This window comes from Passer domesticus, chromosome 3 (assembly GCF_036417665.1).
Source record: "Passer domesticus isolate bPasDom1 chromosome 3, bPasDom1.hap1, whole genome shotgun sequence".
In the NCBI taxonomy this organism is placed as follows: domain Eukaryota; kingdom Metazoa; phylum Chordata; class Aves; order Passeriformes; family Passeridae; genus Passer; species Passer domesticus.
In genome coordinates, this window is record NC_087476.1 from 6,598,647 (window position 1) to 6,618,139 (window position 19,493).

The 19,493-nt window shown below is 51.0% G+C and overlaps 1 protein-coding gene across 2 annotated transcripts in view; it reads right to left on the reverse strand.

The window, feature by feature from the left end:
* TNFRSF21 (TNF receptor superfamily member 21) overlaps window positions 1-18,029 on the reverse strand; it is a 35,230-nt gene extending 17,201 nt beyond the window's left edge. The window contains exons 1-3 of one of the 2 annotated variants that reach the window (XM_064411744.1): window positions 17,868-18,029; window positions 11,602-12,256; window positions 9,430-9,927 (exon numbers count right to left, since the gene is read on the reverse strand). In XM_064411744.1, the coding sequence (XP_064267814.1) occupies window positions 9,430-9,927; window positions 11,602-12,256; window positions 17,868-17,921 (1,207 nt within the window). In that variant the 5' untranslated portion in view covers window positions 17,922-18,029. Of the gene's footprint in view, window positions 1-9,429; window positions 9,928-11,601; window positions 12,257-16,914; window positions 17,713-17,867 lie in introns of those variants that run through there. The other variant, XM_064411745.1, reaches the window with a different exon arrangement.
* Window positions 18,030-19,493: the final 1,464 nt, after the last annotated feature.

The window sequence follows — 19,493 nt, forward strand, 5'->3', positions numbered from 1 at the left end:
CAGGGCCTCCACTTCTCTACAGCCTCCTGTCAGGGAGTTGTAGAGAGTGATCAGGTCCCCCCTGAGCCCCCTTTTCTCCAGGCTAAACACCCCCATCTCCCTCAGCTGCTCCTCCAGCCCCTCCACACCTGCTCCATTGCCCTCCTCTGGACACTGCTCACCTCTGTTTCATCTTCCCCATAAACACGATTTCAGTTTATTCAGTGACTTCCACTTGTTTGTTTTGAATCTGGTTCAAGATTTTTCCCATCCACTTCCTGCTCCTTCAGATGTGCCCCGCCTCAGTGCGGAACAGTTTGATGTAGACAGAGCCCTCAGTCCTTCCACGTCACAAGGTGGTCATCAAACACGCACCTGGGACTTGGCTGAGCTCTAATGCCTTGCTCTGGACAAGCCTCACTGGTCTCCCAAGCCGTGCTATTTGCAGGTTGGACACGGACCCAGCTCCTCAGCATCATTTGGCCTCAAGCAGGGCAAGGAGCCAGTGTGGCGCAGGGCTGTGACCAGCACTGCTGGCACGCTCACCTACAGCACCTGCAAGGCAGCAAGGCACCATTTCTCTTCTCTGCCATTATTTTTTCACAACTTCAAGCAAACTTGAGAGCAGAGGAAGAGCTGCCCCACACCCAGCAGCAGATGCAGGGAAGTCAAACCACAGCCACAGAGGTGCTAAGGCTCCTTCCTCTCCCCACCCTCTCCCAATGTCATTGTTTTCGTTCTCAGAGCCCAAGTCACACAACGCTTCTCACAAGAGTGCTCCTCAAGAAAATGCCACCTTTAAGGGGAAACCTCATGCTCAGAAGAGCCCCTCCAAGCCAAGTGTCCTTCAACCCACTACTAATGAAGGGACACAGTGCACAGAAAAGGATTAACACAACATCAAGTTTTGTAAGTGCGTTATACAGCTGGGAAGGAAAGTTTAGGAGATCTCCCAGGACCTATGGCATACACAGTCTCATGGTGTGAGCAGCTCAGCAGCCCAGGGTTCCAGAGACAGCCTTGGGAAAGGCTGGATTTTAGGAAACTCCATGCTCCAGCCCTTCATCACCCATGACACTTGGGGGAACTGACCTCCACCCTCCCAGTGCCAATCTGAGCTGGAGCACCTGGAGCTTCTACACCTACAAATAGAGGTATTCCAGAGATGGGCAATATTAATCTGTGCACCACATGCTGTGACAAATCCTGACTGTGACAGGCAGGCTGGATGAAGCGTCACAGACAGAGAGCACAGCCCAAGGGCACACGCAAGTCAGACAGAAAAACCACAGTGATGCAGCCCAACCCTCCCCTACACCCAGATAAAAGCTCCAAATCACTGCAAAGCCAGCTCTTCTCCTGAGCTCAGCCCACCTCCCTCCTCCAAATATCCTCCTGACTCATGTGGAACACAGCCACAGCAGCCTATTTTTATGTCTGAGCACACACTGAGAGCCAGGATGCAGCATATCCACACTGCAGCTGACAAGATACCACAGCTCAACCAAACCGCGACTTGGAAATCCCAAGTGCACAACACAAATACCTTTCCAAAATGCAAAAATTGCACCAACCACTGCCAAAAAGAGGAAGTTATGGGAAACTCAGTTCCTCCCCCTGCCACTCAAAATATACTTCCGGTCCTAAATGAGTAAGTTTGAAGATGTGCCAGGTCCTCCATGTGGGTCAGGACAATCACCAGTATTGGCTGGAGGATGAAGGGGCTGAGATCACCTCTGCTAAGGACTTGGAGGTGCTGGTGTGCTGTGTCCAGCTCTGGGATCCCCAGCACAAAAAGGATATGAAACTGTTAAATCAGGTCCAGAGAAGGATACAAGAATGGACAAGTGGCTGAAGCACCTCTCCTAAGAAGACAGTTTGTTCAGTCTAGAGAAGAAAAGGCTCCAGGGCGACCTTACTGCAGCCTGTCAGTACCTACAGGGGCCACAAGAGATCTGGAGAGGGACCTTGAACATGGGCATGCAGTGACAGGACAAGGGGGAAAGAAGAAATGGCCTAAAACTGAAAGAAGGCAGGGTTAGATTGGACATAAGGAAGGAATTCTTCCCTGTGAGGATGGTGAAGCCCTGGAACAGGCAACTCAGAGAGGCTGTGGCTGCCCCATCCCTGAAGTGTTCAAGGCCAGGTTGGACAGCAATCTGAGCAATCTGGTCTAGTGGGTGGCATCCCTACACAAAGTAGAAACTAGATGATCTCTGGTTTTTTTTTGTCAGACAGTTGGAAACGATACTCATGAAGATTTGTTAGTGACAAAATAGTTTTCCCAACCACAGAGGACAGGGTTGGTATCAGACCCTCCCAGGACCCAGTGATTCATATCCTTAGCAAGAGCTGTTTGGGCAACAAACCACAAAATGGTATGTTTGGAGTTTGTTGGGGTTTTTTTAAAGACAAAACTGAAAATCTTGCAAGGCAGAAAGGGACTTCTAACAACCACTTCCGACAAGCTTTCTGGAAAATAACCAAACCAGACAGTGGAGAGAGGTCTGTGATCAGCCACATGCAGTTATGAACATGTTTATGACCTGGGAACTTTAAAATCATCATAAGACAAGACCTCTTTTCCCAGTACATTGTGTGCAAGTCACCTCTGTAACAGCCCCTTGGTCCAACCCTCCTGGGACCCATCTGAACTCCTACCCACCACCACAGGATGCTACACCAGGGACCTGCTGGGTGAACTTGTTCTTGCTTTAGTTTGCATGAGAATGGCCAGCATAAGTATTTTATGTAATTATTAAATTTTAAACGGCTTTTGCAGAGTTAATCTTCATTATAACCCTCCGGGACAGCTGGTAACCCTGAGCACACACACTGCCACAGCCAGAGCCATATAAATATCCAGACACCCACTGATGCCAACCCAAGGATTAAATTCACCTCCTGCTTTTTTTTTTTCTCCCAGTCTTGGAGAGCGAGGAAAAAACAACAAAAAAAAACCCAACCTTGTTATTCGAGGAGTGATGTGTGAGAGCCTCACTGATGTGAGAAATCACAGCCCTCCCAGCACTGAAACCAGTGTCGGGTTTTTGGCAAAAACACCCTGGGCTCAGAGTGGTTTTCTACAAGGACAATCCCCTCCTGCAGAGCTGCCCTGCCTCCCACACTCGGCCCTACACCTTAATGGGCAGGCATAAATCCCAATCCCTCATTAAATTAATACAAGGGCCACCCAGGCATTCTGACCATTGGATAATTTGGGTTTTATTTTCTGAAGCAGATTTGGTAGCAAATGTTCCAGCTTTCAAGAGGAGCTGTTCATAGCCCTGTACATGCTGCAGATAAATGCTCACGTAGCAACACACATTAAAAGTGATCAAGCACCAGTCTTTGGTGCTAATGCAATAAGGCTGAGGAACAGGAGATGATAAAACCTGCACATGATTAGGTTTCTTCCTCTCTAAGCAGAACAGCAGCCTCCCACGTTTGCACTTTCCAAGGCTCCCTTTCATCATGAAGCCCTGGTCAGCTCTTGCATAGGCCCTTTGGAAATCACATAGCTTGCCAAAAGGACAAAATGATTTTTGGGTAAACCTAAGCAATGTTTTACACTGGGTGGTTTGAGGAGAATGGTGTTCTGAACTTGTCAGATGCCACCCCAACCCTCCCATGGCAGAGGCTTGTGCTGCAGATGAAGAGTTGCTCCATCCCACCCAAAGCAGAGCACTGTGCCCACGCAGGAGCAAACACAGCACGAAATGCAGCAGAACAAGCTGCAGTGAGGGAGCATCCATACTCCTTGTGGTGCCCAGCACATTCCTGCCTCTTCCAATTTAACCAGCTCCCCTTCTGCCTGGGTCTCTCCCTGCGGAGGTGGACAGGCTGTCATCAGAGGACCAGCAATCATCTGCACATCATCAAGCTGCAGATGCCAGAGGAGAGGCTGCTCTGGAAAACAAAAACAAACACAACACCTTCTGCCTCTCCGTTTTGGCAGGTGGACAGACATCAATCCCTCATCTCATGCTCTGCCTGCCAGAGCTATATTGAGCTTTACACACAAGCCAAGGGCTGCTCCTCTCCAGGCGTAGCCGTGGTTACCGAATTATGTCAGCAGCAATGGGCACACCTGAGATGCTCTGGGCATCTCTGCCCTACCTGTGGCCTGGGCACAAGACCTCGAGAACACCACAGTTTGAGGCTGGCGAAGCTTTTGTAGTGCCTTTAATGCCTGATTGTTTGTTTGCCCACTGTTTCCACAGCAGCTCCTCCATCCTTACCCAGCCTCGCAGTGTGATCCTCTTGCCACCTGCTGGGACCTGTTCAGGAGCTGATCACAGGAAAAACTACCTCTACCAAACAAAAACTCTGCACTAAGTGGCTTTCATCTCATTTACCCACAAAGCACTAAGGAGAGGTCCTAAAGTAGCACTCAGTGTCACCCCATAGACCTGCGAGTGCCAAGTCTGCAGCGGTTTCCTTATTCAGAGCAGCAGTTAAAGAGGCCTGAGGAATGACATCCTCAGCTGGACTGTTTCCATGCACTTGCTTCCCTTCATTAGGTGATGGATCTCTAGAAAAGACTGACTTAAAAAGCCCACACATAACCTTAATGTGCTGTCTCTTGCAAAGAATCATGTAATTTTACTTCGATAAGCATCGTGCAACTAACCATAAATGAGTACCTGATTCCATTTGAGAACCAGTCTGCAATGACCCTGCCATCCCCACACCCCCACTGGTTATATTCACGTGGGAATGCTTTGGAGCTGCAGCACAGCATCAGGCTCTCCGAGGCACAAGATGTGATCCCTGTTCAACACCCTCAGGGATTTCCTTGGGAGCAAACCAAGCCCAGCCCTGGTCCCTCAGCAGCCAGCATGCAAGCCAAGGACTACTCCTTGCACATCACCAACCAACAAGATCCTGGCCCTCAATGTGCTGACAACTGACAAACCAAGACCCCCAAATCCCAACACTCCCCATCTCTCCAGCATCACATCTCAACTCCCCACTTTGATTTTGAGCCATTTTAAGCACATGCTCTTCTACATGCAGTCAAGCCTCAGCGCCACCCCAGCTGCAAACAGCTTTTGCAGAACAGTTAATTTCTCTGATTATTTAACCAGAGGCTTCCTGGCTTTGCTCTCACCACCCACTGCAATAATGGGCAATTACAAGACTTGAAGAAAAATAAAAGGGAAGTGGCATCTCGTGCCAAGCCAACGCTGCCAAGATCTATTCTTCAGTCTTTCAACTCCAAAATACAAAAAAACACCAAACTCCTTTCTTGCCTCCTGGCAGATCATTTCAGACAGCTGCTTCTACACACAGGTTTTACCCTAACATTTTGCAGTCTTTGTCTTTTTTGCTCTGCTACTAAATGGACAAAAGCCAAAGGCAACAGTATCAGCAATTTCTGCAAAAAGAATTCAAGCCCATCTTCATGTTTGGCAAATGGCATGTTTGGCATGATGGTAAATCTGGCATTTCTAAGGCATTTGAGAGACAAGTTCCAATTCTCAGTGTTTATTGAAAGACTCCTGCAAGCCCATTTTCTCATCTCTGGAAATGTCTGAAGAAAGGAAATGGGTATTTGGTAAAATAAAGGCATGAGCCTAGTGTGTAGGCTGTTCTTGATCTTCTAAAAGAAAGAAGTCATACATACAAGGTTAAACCACAGAGCCCTATCAGCCCTGTACCCACGTCACTCAGGCACCACGTGGATAATTTCTCAGGAAAACTTCGACAAACTCTCAACTGTTGGATTCCTACTTGCAGGGCTGCAAAGCAAGAGCCAGCTGAGGCAGCAAGAGGTCCAGCTTCTCCAACCACAGCTACACCTTCTCAATCTCTCTCTGGATAGCCCCTATCGTGAGGATGGACACAAGGACACACGTGGAGGTAGGCTGGCTACTAACTCAGGACATTAGTCACTGCAGGCTCTTCCCAGACCTCTGAATCATTTAATCCAGTGAGAAGCACTGGTATTTGCTGCCTTGGCTGGAACATATCCATGCTCAGACACGGGTGTAGTTCTAACACCAGCCTCCCAAGCTACTTCTATTTTTATGTTTGAGCTGTTATTTAAGGCATGTATTACAACCAGAGAGAGGACAGGGCACAGATACCAGCTCATGGGGAGATGAGGACAAGTGAACCTCCTCCTGAAAACTGCTGATCAGGATTACACACCTATCTCAATTATTTAAACAATTCAGGAATTTGGTCCCTTCAGGAACTGGGGAAGAGTTTTAGCCCCTGCTTCCACCCTAAATCCCTCCTCTTTTGGAAAGGAGCCCAACCACAGTGCCAGGTCTTTGCTCCAGCACTGAGCAAAGTGGGCACCCTGACCACACTTCAGCAGCACCCACGGCCTTGGAGAAATCAATAATAAAATCCCACAAACAGGCAAAGCCTTGGATGCCCACCTGGTGCCATGGGAGGCTCAGGGGGTTCCCAGTGAGGGGAGGAGCCCCAGGACAGCTCCTCTGAGGAGAGGCTCCAGTGCCTACGTCAGACGCGGACTTTCCTTTCAAAGGTTAAAGCTGTTTACTGAAAGGATTAGGAGGGAGGAGATGGTAAACTAGGAACAAAGGGGGGCAGACTGTTTGTGAGACCTACATAAACAGGCAATAAACACACCCCAGACCCTTGCTGGTGTGCCAGCCAACCTCTGGCTGGAGGTCATACAGATGTGGGTGCACTGCCAGCACCCAGCCCAGGGCTTCACCGCCAGCCACAAAGACAGTTTTCACTCTGATTCCCTCTACACACCTTGTGCAACCACAAACCAGGCTGCCACCTGAACCTGGGGAGCAGCCATGGGCCTCATATCTCAGGGAGCTTTGCTCTGGTAGCCTGCCATGGAGGGATCCACACAGCAGCACAGCAGAGGAAAGATTTCGCCTCTGCAACAGCCTGAAGTTTGTTCCTGGCTAAATTCATCCCTGTCTGAAATGCTGCTTCAGGATGAAGCACGATTTGGGAACAAACACTGCTGGAGCAGCAGAAAGCTTAGCTATGACGTGGCAGCTCTGCAGAACATCTCAGCTGTACAGCCAGTTATTAAATAAAAGGTCAATTCCTTTACAGCACTACACCTCTCCTTTCAAGTAAACAGTCTTAAGAGCCAGACATTTCAACAGGAAAGGCGGAGAGGGATTTGTGCTCCACCGCAGAGGAGAATCATTTCCATATCTGACATGACAGAGAAGCACCACCAAGTAAGAGCTAATGAGCAAGAACCTTCCAGCTACTGCAACACGATTTGGTTTGCACTAAAAGCAAGACAAAGCATTAATTGGTTTGTGCCTGTTTGCCTGCCTTTATTGCGCAAAGTTCATCTGAGGACATTTGGTGGCAGGAGGAAGTCACAAAGCCAGCCGTGCCAAGAGGGAACCTGCGTGACTGTTGCAGGAATGACTGGGAGTAACGGCGCCATTCACCTCCAGACTGGACAGGTTCAATCACACCAAGCTGGTTTATCACCTAAGTGTGGTTTTGCTGTTACACCCAGCTTATTTCCCAAGACAAAGAGAAAACTTAGCAAAGGTCTTGCGAAATTTAGGCAGCTGTTAATGTGACAGAGAAGGCTGGAACAACTCACCCCGGGAAGCACAGGATGACCCGTGAATGACGTCGTCCCCCAAAGGAAGACAAGATATGGGAGGTGAGGTTTTATCTAAATGGGTAACACAGATCATCGTCCTCCACATGCACCTTCTCTTACCTGCATGGTTTCTTTAAATTGAATCATGATCAGTGACCCAACACACAGCAGTGCCCACAAAGGCAGCTCTAAGCTGGCTTCCAGAAGGATCAGCTGCAGCACAGGCACTTAGGCATGGTCTGAAACACCAGGATAGAATCCAGAGCTGCGCCTACTCAAAGCAGCATGGTCTGGTCCCTGCACTTGAGCATTCCCTGTCCAGTACAAACTGCCCTGCCCTGAGGTGCTTCAAGAAACAGGAAAGCATCAGAAATTCAACCAACTGGTATTTAAAGTCTTGGGGAAAAGGGTTACTGCAAATTAGCAACAGCCACTCATTTTTGACCTACGAATCACGGCCAAACCCACGTATTCCTGGTAGTGCCCACAAACAAGGATGTCTAATAAGGTTCTGGAACTCTGTTGCAGATCACTCATTGCAGTCTCGCAGACCATGCTTTGGGTGCCACCGATTTTAGGGACAATGGAGTGCAGGGGTTACGGGTAAAGTTATCAGAAAAAAGTTTGAGAAACTGCAGCCCAAGAACACAAAAGAGTTAAAAGGAAACTGATAAGCAACTCAAACAAAAGAGAAGGCAGAAAACCAATTCCAACAAGATCTTACTGGTTGTATAAATGAATTAAAGAAGGCAAACAAAGTGTAGGTCTGTTAATCAGCAGGAAGGTGAAGAAAGTACACGACAGAAGACGCCCTATTCAAAACCTTCTTTGCTTTGTACTTGAGCACTCAAGGATGACTTTCATCAAGGACTGATCTCTCTTAAACCTTCCAATCTTTGTTCAATCCATTCTTTGTTTGCTGCCCCCCCCCCTTGTTAAATGTGCTTTTCTAAAGGTTAACTGAGAACGGATGTTTAAGGTTGAGCAACCCAAAGTAAGTAAGGACTCACTCGTCAGTCTGCACAAGATAAGGGAAGGTCAAAATTGCCACGGGAGCATTGCAGAGGAAGAATTGTGCATCCCACTATGGAGATCATGGCTGCTTGGTGCTCACAGTCATGCCACCATTAGTTTATCACTGATTTTTACAAATTTCAACTTGAAGATCACAACATGTCATCTTTAAAGTCTCATCAGAAAGCTGACAGCAAATCATCCACTAAAGGAACAGAAAACACTACCAAAAAGAGAGTCCAAGCAGACCTGATGACACTTGTGGAGCTCTACACATCCACACACAGCCTTCAAGGATAACCTTTCTGGCTCCAGTGTGGGCAGAGGGCTTGGGACACAAGCCAGCACTTGGGATTTAGGGCTAAGAACTGAAACTGAGGTAGTGCCAAGAGGTGGGGGATGACTCAGCCTTCCAGAAACAGACAGGGATGAGGGGATAAAGGATGACACGAAAGACAACCCGATCCATGCCTGAGTCACGGAGAAAATAAGGACCATATGAAACAGAAGAAAAGCAGGAAAGGAAGAAAATGGGCAGGGGGAAGGTGCCTTCATTCAAAATCATTCTACCAACAGAAGAAGGGTAGAAGCTGGAGAAGCTGGGTAAGAAGAAGAGAAGCTGGAGCAAGCAGGTGACACTCCCTCCATTAATCCTTCCTTCAGGAGCAGGGATACACCATGGGAAGTGGAAGGAGGAGAAGCCAAGGATGAAGAAACATCTGAGGAACCACGCTTTGTGAGGGCTTTGTTCTCACTACAAGACCCACCAAATGAGGAAAGCCACAGGTCACTGGCTGCGGGGTTGGCCCCTCCACAGCCCTGGGTTGCAGTGGGGAGGACCCCACACAGTCACTACTGCTCACCGTGCCCGTTGCAGTAATAGATCCACTTCTCCCTGTTCTGTGTGGGGGTGGTGGACTTTTTCATAATAGCCTTTTCCACAATGGCACTGGGATCTTGCCGGGGTCCCTTCTTCAGAGTCCGTGAGCTCTTTCTGACGCTGCAGACCACGATCACCACCAGGACCAGCAGCAGGAACAGGACGATCATCCACGGCAAGTGCTCGTTGATGTCGAAGTGCTGGTGGACGTTCTGCGAGCCTCGCCGGGGGGGCCTGTATGGGCCGCTGGGCTTCTCGCCCCCCATCATCTCCAGGGATGGCTGCTTCTCCAGAGCCTGGCTGGTCTGCTTGTGCCGGTAGCTCTGGGCCTGGCTGGTGGTGCCAGAGCCCATGAGGGTCCCGCCGACGCCGTCCGTCTCGTTGGCTGAGGTTTCGTTGTAGTACCGTGCCCGCTCCACCATGCTGCTGGACGCGCGCGGCGCTGGAGAGGGGACAAAATCGGGAACTGAAGAGTTCAGACCTGCGGGAGGAGAGGAGAGTTGAGTGTCACGGCCCTGGAGATGCGATATGGCATCACATCACGGGCTAAGACCTGCCTGAGCATCGGCTTGGCCAGCAGACAGAAACCCAACGCCAGGCAGGAGAAAGAGTAGAGGTGAAGTTGAGGTTTGCCTCTGGGAACAGATGGGTACGGTTACAGAGGGAGCTTCAAGGTAAAACTGACCCTTGCTGGTTAAAGCTATTGGCAGCTAATTACAAAAAATTAGTTACTAAAGGCCTGTGTTTGTCCCACATTCAGCACTTCTCAGAAAACCAACAACTTTGAGTGAGATGGTTTTTCTTTTTAGGTTTATGAACACTAATTTTAGCTCATTTGTGGAATTTCGTATTTGGACTAAAAGCACAAAAAAACATGACAATTTGCAGGCTAACTGGGTTTGTTAAGGAAGCAAAATCTCTTTTTTATCAGCCCTGCAAGTAGATGAATCAACTAAAAAATAGGTCTCTGAAGCAACCAAACTTCCCCCTAAGAGCTACCATCCACCTTTATTGAGTCTCTTTATCAACCAACACCTCTCAGGTCCCAGCCAGATGCGAAATGTGAGCCAAAGCCTGGCAAGAAGAGGAAGAAAGGCTGTTGTGGCAAAACCTACAGATTACTTTGGAAAGTCATCTTTTGCAGATTGTGTCTCATCCCAGCTGAGACAGAGAGTGGGTGTATTCGTCTGTACCTGGTTTTGCCCCAGTTTGGTTACCCAAAACACCCTAATCAGGACACAAACACGGAAAATGCTTCAACTTTTACGTAATTGTCGACAGTTGATTTCAAAGTTCAGGAAACACCCTCCTGTACACTCCCAATGATACACCAACGTCAGGGCAAGCTTTGAGACCCAACAAAGGTGAAGCATTGGAAGCCACCACTGTCAACTCTTCCCTGCTATTATATTTACTAATTCAGCTGTTGACGTCATCAAAAGTTGCATTTTTTAATTAAAATGCCTCATTTGAGACACTATATGGAACCTGCTTTTCAGGGAGTGCAGAATATCCCCTTAAGTGGAGTCCTACAGCACCCCTGAAACAAGCCTGGCAGCCCTGAAACAGCTACGGCATCACTATAAAGGCTGTGAGTATGAGCCACTTCCAATTAAGTGAGAGAAAGAGGAATTCCACAGAGTAATCATATGAGATTGTACGAAAAAAAGTTACAGGACAGCCCAGACTCCTGCAGGGCTGTTTCAGCAATGGCTCCCACTCAACCAATACTGTGACACAGTACAGAGTGAAATGCAGCAAGGAAAGCACAAAATCAGTGAATCCATCAGAGGAGGGATCTCCCTGCTGCAGGGAGACTGCAGGGATTTTCCTGCAGCATCCCAACCCAGGTTCACCACAACTGCACAGACTTGTGCCAGCACATCAGAGAGACAGGAAAAGAGGCTGGGGAAAGCCATGTCCTTTCAGCCCAAAGAGGAGGACACCCAGAAGTCCACTGAGGACTGCAGTCTCAGTGAAAATGTTATTAAATGTGGTTTAATACAAGTGAGGGCAACCCAATGCCATGAAGCAGAAGCACCACCCAGGCTCTAAAAACCAGGCTGCTTGTTAACAGCCCAACACCAACCCTGACCAAGGCAGGAACACAATCCCTCAGTCAAAAGCACACGGGTGTTTCAGGGCTGGACGTTACCTTTGGGAAGATCAGCGGTTGGTGGGACTTCATAGGGCTGCTCACCCGCTTCGGTGCTCGACGAAGTCAAAGCCGTGTTCGGAAGGGACGCCGGAGAACCACAGACGTTGTCGCTCTCCTTCGTCCCCGGCTTGATGACCACCATGTTTTTCCCAAAGCAGTCAGTGTAGGGTTTGCACTTCATCACACTAGAAGGCACATCTGAAAAGGTACCACGAGGGCACGGCTTGCACCTGACGTCTTCGGTCTCGGTTCCTTTCTTGCGGACGCCCCAGCCGACCGGGCACACCGTGTAAGGGACGCAGGTATCGTTTGTCTGAAACGTACCAGACAGGCAAGTGCACTCGCGGTCAGTCAAGGCAGTACAATGAGTTTTCTCAATCATTGGCAGTTCACAGGGTTTCCTACAGGGGTGGCACCGCTCTATGCCGTTCTCATGCTTGGTAAAGGTCCCATCTGGACAAGGGCTGCACTCTCTTAAGGTACTCTTCGTACAGTGCTTAGACACGTAGGTTCCTGCAGGACATTTGTCACAGGTCAGCTCTTCGTTGGTGGCACGGTCAAGGTGGCGGTACTTGCCAGGGGAGAGGCTGATGGCATTCTGCTCAGAGGTCAGCTTCGACTGACCATCGGCGGTGCCAAGGAGCATGAGCAGCTGGAAAACAAACAGGAGGTATCAGCCAACAACTGCGTGCAAACAGAGCCCTCTGTGTCAACGACCCCCTGTGGGATCACATGGGATGTCCCAGAGCTGTGGGACCATGGACAAGTTACTACGGCCACAGGAGGGACCTCAGCAAGGCTGGAGTGGAATGGAACCGGTGCAGGCGGCAGCACACTCTCCTTACACATCCCCAACTACGATTATAATTGCTTAAACTTGACACCACACTTCTCGGTGAAACTAAGCATCATTTACACTGCAACCCTGCCAGGGTGGTAAATACTGCTAATTGTGTTTCAGCAGTACGTGCTACCTGGCCACCCCAGGAGAATTCAGACCAGCTTTGCATTTCAAGGCTGAGAGGCTGCAGCACGAGGCAGGCGCTCACTGACAAGACAAAAAACACATGCAGATGGCAGCTCTGACCTGCAAAACTTTCCTTCCCTATTTGTTAATCTGCACTTGTTCAAATAGTTACCTTTCTGAGTAACACAAACCAGGATGAAATCCAGGCTAGCGGCTGTTTCTGGGCTATTTCTCAGCTCCTCTGCCTTTCCACGATTTTTTATGACCCGGTGCAAGTGCTGGGTTTGGCGAGACCGCAAGGGATGTTCTGCTTTGAGCCTCCAACCACATCTGAACCCACTCTAAACCAGCTGCATTAGCAACAGGAGAAAAAACCTGGTGCTATTTTTACACTCTTCAAGGAACTCTGCTGTAACTCAGCTTCTCATTGCATCAGACACAGGTAAAAGGACACCAGCCTTTAGACACTGAACTGGAAGCAACTGGGCTTTGCTATAAATCCATGTCTGTCTACTAACCTCCAATCCCAAAACTTTTTTCCCTTAATTCCTTTGCAACGATGCTTCTCCATCCCCAAGAGAAGCTTCATCTACCAAGAAGTATCTCTGCTTCCTCCAGAAGACCTCTGGTCCAGGGATTTAATGTCAGTTGTAGCAGCAGAGATAAGCAACAACAGCAACAACAAAAGGCATATCAAAATAAAGGCAGACACAACTTTACACAGTGTGCAGAGCAATAGGAAACACGTTTCCAAACAGCCATAGGCTAAGTTTGGAGGGACAGAGGGAACAAGTCACTGTTATCTTGAATTTTCAAACATTTTCTACACTGAAGGTAAAAAGACCAGAGATCCTAATGCTGCTCAGCTGCAGAGCCAAGCACATAAATCACTTGGCTGTGTTATACAATCCATCGCCTCTTGCTCTGCTACCTATTCTGGGCTATCAGCCAACAAGAATATATTCAGAAGGAAAAAAAAATAAAAAAGGTTCCCAACAACATGACTCTGCAGAAGGCACATAGCAGCAGAGCCGCAAGCTGCGCCGCATCATTTTTGGTGCAGTCTCTCACTTCCTGGAAACACACAGCACGTTTCTGTTTCACCTGCTAAATAATTTACAGCTTGGGATTTGTACAAAACACTTCATATTTTTATTTTTTTTTAATTTAGTTTTCTGCCCCTGAAGCAGCAATTACAGAGCAGGCAGAAGCAGGCAAGCCCGCAGGAGCTGACGAGGATCCTGCAGCGGCTAGACTAATTACAGCACGTCAAATTAAAAAGCGGGGCTGTCCTGGCAGGCAGCAAAGGCTTACAGGATGCATTTTACTTTTCCCCTCCCCTAAGACATGATTTAACAAAGCGCTTAGCTGGCTCTAAGGAAACCTGCCACCCTCCCCTGTAATCTCCATGACGCATCCCTGAATTAGCAAACTGGCCTCTTAAGGAGGCAGGAGGGGTCACCTGTGTTACTCACCCTGCTCCGGGGCCAGCGCCGAGCAGGACAGGGTGACAGGAGAGGCACGACACGCAGTGGCTCTCCTGCCTTGCCAGGAGTGAGCTGTGTGCTGCTGCCTCGGATCCTGATTTCTCACTCTGCATCAAGATAGATTTTGGGAAACCCATGGACAGCCCCGCTACAAGCATGTGCCATGGGTTCCCTCCTTCCATTCCAGCATCCTCCTATCCCTCACCCGGGTAACCAAAGCCTGTAATAGCACTAGGTTTCAGTTGGCTTTTTTGAGGTGTTTTTTTAAAACCCTATCTCAAGAAAAGCAGTGCTGGTATTTTTGAACATCTCGAGATCTTCTGCTGCATATGCACTTCCAAGGGAGAACAGCAAGTTCCAGTGGGGGATGGCTAAGCAGCACTGAGCATCTGCTATTTATTCAGACTGGCATTTCTGCTCCCTAAAATAATCCATCTGCTCAGGTTCTGCAGCACCCAAATCTCTGAAAGTAAAGGCCAGGAGCAGGAGGACATCCTCAGCAAAAAAGAGTGTCTGCTGGTTTGGTCTCTCACCCTCAGGACTGCCCAGCAGCACACAGAGCTGGACCTTTCTGGCTGACACTCCCAGTTCCAGTGGAAAAAAGCAACCAAGTAATGAAGTGATCTCTGCTGAGCCACTGCACTCCATTTCATTCCTCTGGTAGCAAAGGAAGTGTACAGGGTAACAAAAAAACACTGAAAAAACCGTAAGAGTGCAAGGCAACACTAAAGAGCAGACTTGGTTTCAGCAGCTGCAGCAACGCTCTCTGTGCCCAATGCAGGAACAAAGAAGGGCTTTTAATGGGATGGGGTCCCTTTCCAAAAGGGTGGCTACAAGCCCAAAGGACATCCCCAACTCAGAACCAACACCCTGCACCACACAGGCAAAGGCACCTCCCAGCCACCCTCACCTATTTCAGCACATGAAGGCTTCATGGTGTGAGGAAATCAGATCAGGCTGGGGCACACCATCATTCTGACCTCCCCACAACAGGAAACACTCCGACAAGGGCACCTCCACATCCAGCTGTAAATAAACCCTCGAGGCAGCAGCATCCCACAGTTGGTGTGGGCACGACCCACCTCAGCACCACCCAGCCTGATGACTCCACCTCAGGGGTGCCTCTGTGCTCTGCTCTTGTCACCCCTTCTCAAGAACTGTGCTGCAGGGAGATCTGACGGGCAATCTGCACAGGAAACATCTCTTAGGGGCCACAAGCTGCCTTGTGTGCACAGAGGATGCAGCTGCAAACACCTCAGAAACCCGCTCTAGTGGTTGGCATACCTGCCCAAGGCAGGGGTGTTGGAACAACATGATCTTTAAGGTCCCTTCCAACCCAAAGCCATTCTATGATTCCATGAATACAGCATCTCCTTCAGGGATCCAAACCTGCACAGTGAGTCAAAACACCAGCAGAAAGTTGGTGAATCAACTTACTGTCCTGGAATTTGTGTCCTAAAATGCTGTGACACTGAGACTGTCATAATCTCAGGTTGTGGACGGTGCTGCCCTGCTGCCAGACTTGTGGGGACATAGAAATAAACCTAAAACTAAAGTAAAAATTTTTAAAAATTAAAATTAAAAAAACCCAAAACACGAACTGCAGCTAAACACAGGGCACTTGACCCTGGTAGAGAAGAGCAGGAGCAGAGACCTGCAAGTGAGCAGGGACCAACAGTGCTAAACTGATACTCTGGCAATGGTTTCCAAGCAAAACCAGCAGAATTTGGTAGAAATGGCAGCTGGCTCTGTGGCACTGCCTTGGCACAGGTTGGGCATGAGCTGCACTGGCTGCCGCCCTTCCCAGAGGTCAGCTGCACCCTTCGCCAACACTACTGGGAAAGTGCTTGCAACACTAAAGCAAAAGAAATAAACACATAAAAACACCAGAAGGACAAATAAACTGGTCTGGAAGTTTTACGGTAACTTGGCAGACAGAAGGAGCAAACGTCCTGCCCTGATCACTGCAAAAAGGATCAAATTACTCAGTCCCAAAAAAGTTTCCTGTGAGGAGAGTACTGAAGAGTAAGGCAAATTTCTGCTTCTTGCAACATGACCAGCTATTTCAGCTGGTTTGGGGTTTGTGAAATGAGAGTCCGGGACTCACTGCTCAGCAGTTCCTTTACCCATCTCAAGAGCAAAACACAGGGAGTGGAGCGAGCCAGAACAGCAGCACCACAACATCTGGTCCCCATGAAGGAAAACCCAGCAGCCAGCCCTGCAGCCAGCACAGAGCAGAGCTCGGGAGCATCCCTGCCAGCCACAGTTCTGCTCCAAACAGATGAAATCCCCCAGCTTTCCAAAATCCCCAAGCTGAAGTAAGGTGATGTCGTTCTGGTTCCAGGCAAGGGCAGTGGGGGAGATGGTGGAAACTACCTTGCAGCAGTCAGTGGGGTCCCAAAAAAGGCACCAAGCAAATGAAATCACAGCCAACACCAGCCCCACACAACTGCTGCCAAGCTGCTACTGCTCCAAAACCCAGCAGCCAGGCAAATTTGGGATTGCTTTACTGGTAAAAGACCCACAAGCTATCGATTTGAACACAGCTCCCTTGAGCATACTTCCTTCAGGCTGGAAACATATGAACTCCTTGTGTCACCAAAGGGAGATGCCCAAAATGTTGAAGGTATCCGAAAATCCAAGGAAGATCCTGCCAGCTCAGAAGAAAATGGGAATTTTTCCCTGCTTGCTTGTATAATCACACACACAGGAGTGAGAACACACTCACACACACAAATAACACACGTGTATTTGCTCAGAGTCTCGCTTCATGCCCCAAAATTGCTGTATTTCCCCACATCTTTATATCACTCTTTTTCCCACCTCTTCCCTCTACACCCACCATTCCCAACTAACCTCCAGGATCCCAGCTGGAGCTGCATATCTCAAACTCCCCATCAGCATCTCATCTTCCCGACGTGCAGCAGCACTGGCTTCTCCCGGCTCGCTTCTCCCAGCGGGAATCCAGCACTGGGGAGCGCCCGGCCAGCACCCAGCACGGAGCCCGACTGCTCCGCCACTGCGCCAAGGTTCGCCTCCAGGGGCTGTTTCCCGGCTAATGCCCTCACTGCTTCAGATTATTTGTTGTTTACTCGGATTCCTGTCGAGCCAGCGCCAGCTTGCTCAGATCCACCTTGAGTTCAAGAGCAAGTGCTCTCCTCGGTTACACAACCCAGCCGCAGCAGCTGCGGCGTCCGCCTGACACACCGAATTACTGCCTCTCCCCAAAGGGACGGGATGTGTCCCTAAAGAGCTGGCTGGGAAGTGCCCTGCCCGGGAAGGTAAAAGGGGAGATAAAGCTGCCGGAAAACATTTCCGCGATAAGTCAGGGCAGCCGCCTGCCATTCGCAGCGGGGAGTTTTACTGCCTGTCCAAAGGGTGGCAAGAAAAGCGGCTGCGGAGGGCAGGGACGGACGGATGGATGGATGGATGAATGGATGGATCCCTCTCCAGTGCCGAGCTCCCGGAGCAGCGCAGAGAGCGGAGCAAGGATCCGCTCAGCCCTGCCCGGGGGATGCCGCCGCCTGCGCCAACGCAGGGATGGGGAGGATGGATACCGCCGGGAATATCGCACCCAGCCGGCGTCCCCTGCCGGGATCGGGGGCTGGGACAGGCAGCAGCCTCGGTGAGGGCGCAGCGGAGCCCCGCACAGCCCCCGACAGGCGGAGCGGGGCCAGCAGGACACCCGAGCACCCTCCCCGGCCGCGGGGCTGCCCCGCACTGCAGCGCATCCCCACCCACGCCGCGCACACGCGGATGCTGCGCGGGCGGCGCAGGCACGGCCGGGTCCCCGCGCTCCGCACACTCACCGCGAGGATGCCGGCGAACCCGGCGGAGCTCCGGCTCGCCGCGGCGGCCCCCATGGTGGCGGGGCCGGGGCTGCGGGCGAGGCGCTGCCCGTGCGGCCGCGCTGCCTCAGGCGGCGGGGCGCGGGGCCGGCGGCGGCCGGGCGCCCATGGCGGGGGCCGGGCCGGGCCGGGGCCGGGGCCGGGGCCGGGCCGGGCGGGGCGGGGGCCCTGCCGCGCTCCCACCTGCCCTGCCCTGCCCTGCTGCGGGGCCGCCGCGCGCGCTCTGCCGCGGGGGCGGCGCGCGCGTGGGGGCGGCGCGCGGGGCCGGGGCGGGGCCGGGGCGGTGGCGTCACCCGCCCGCGCGCCAGGGCGCCCCCCCGCGACGCGGGGACAGCGCGGGGACAGCGGGGGGACAGAGCGGGGACAGAGCGGGGATAGAGCGGGGACAGAGCGGGGACAGCGTGGGGATAGAGCGGGAACAGAGCGGGGATGGCTAGGGGACAGAGCGGGGACAGTGTGGGAACAGAGCGGGTATAGAGTGGGGGACAGAGCGGGGATAGAGCTGGGACAGAGCGGGGACAGAGCTGGGACAGAGCGGGGATAGAGCGGGGACAGCGGGGGGACAGAGCGGGAACAGAGCGGGGATGGCGTGCTTTGGGTCCGCTGGGGATCGGGAGTGCCGGGGATCGCAGCGGGGGTGGGTGTTCGGCACCCCGGAATCTCCCGGGGGACACTTTTGTTTGTTTCATTTTTCGTGTTCTCCAGTGTCACACACTCACAGAAGGGTGGTGGGCGCTGGCACAGGTTGTCCGGAGGAGCTGTGGAGCCCCATCCCTGCCTCATCCCTCATCCCAAGGCTGGCTTGGACAGGTCTCTGAGCTGCCTGGTCCAGCACGTGGCATCCCTGCCGTTGGAATGGGGGTTGGAGCTAGACAGCCTTTAAATGTCCATTCCAACCTAAACCATTCCATGACTCTGTGAACACATAGCACATTCCCCGTGGTGGAGGAATTTATCGGGGAACAGACACATCCCTCCAAGGAGGAGGATTAGCTGGATGCTGAGGGTGGCCCCAGCACAGACAGTGCCCTCACTGCCCATCTTGCAGCATCTGAGCAGGGTCACAGTCACAGTGTCCATCAACAGCTGTGGCAGGTGATGGAAACAAGTCCAGGTTTGCCCAAGGAGTCAGGGGAAACAGGAGATGGAGCCAGAGTCAGGACTGGAAAGGATGCATCCTGCATCCAAGGTCCTTACAGGAAATGGGAACTGAGGTGAGACTTCAGCATTGTTCCAAAGTGTGACCAGGAGACCAGGGCACCCCCAGGTATGGCTGACCGGGGCCTTCAAGGTTTATGAGTGCTGCAAATCAAGGTTCTTTATGACTCTCCACATTGCTGGTTATCTATTGAGAAAAAAACTCAAACACCTGATTTCCAGAGCCTGCAGAAATCCTGGTGACCAGCAGTCACCTTCTGGAGATGCCCTGAAGGCAGATGAACCAAGGGAGGGTTTCAGTGCCATGCCAAAGGAAACAGCACAGAACTTATAAAATCCCATCTAAAAAAGGGGAGGATTTTGGGGGGAATGTGGTGCTCTTGCTCTAAAGAAGCGTGGATTCCATCCCTTCTGATTCCCAAGCCCTTC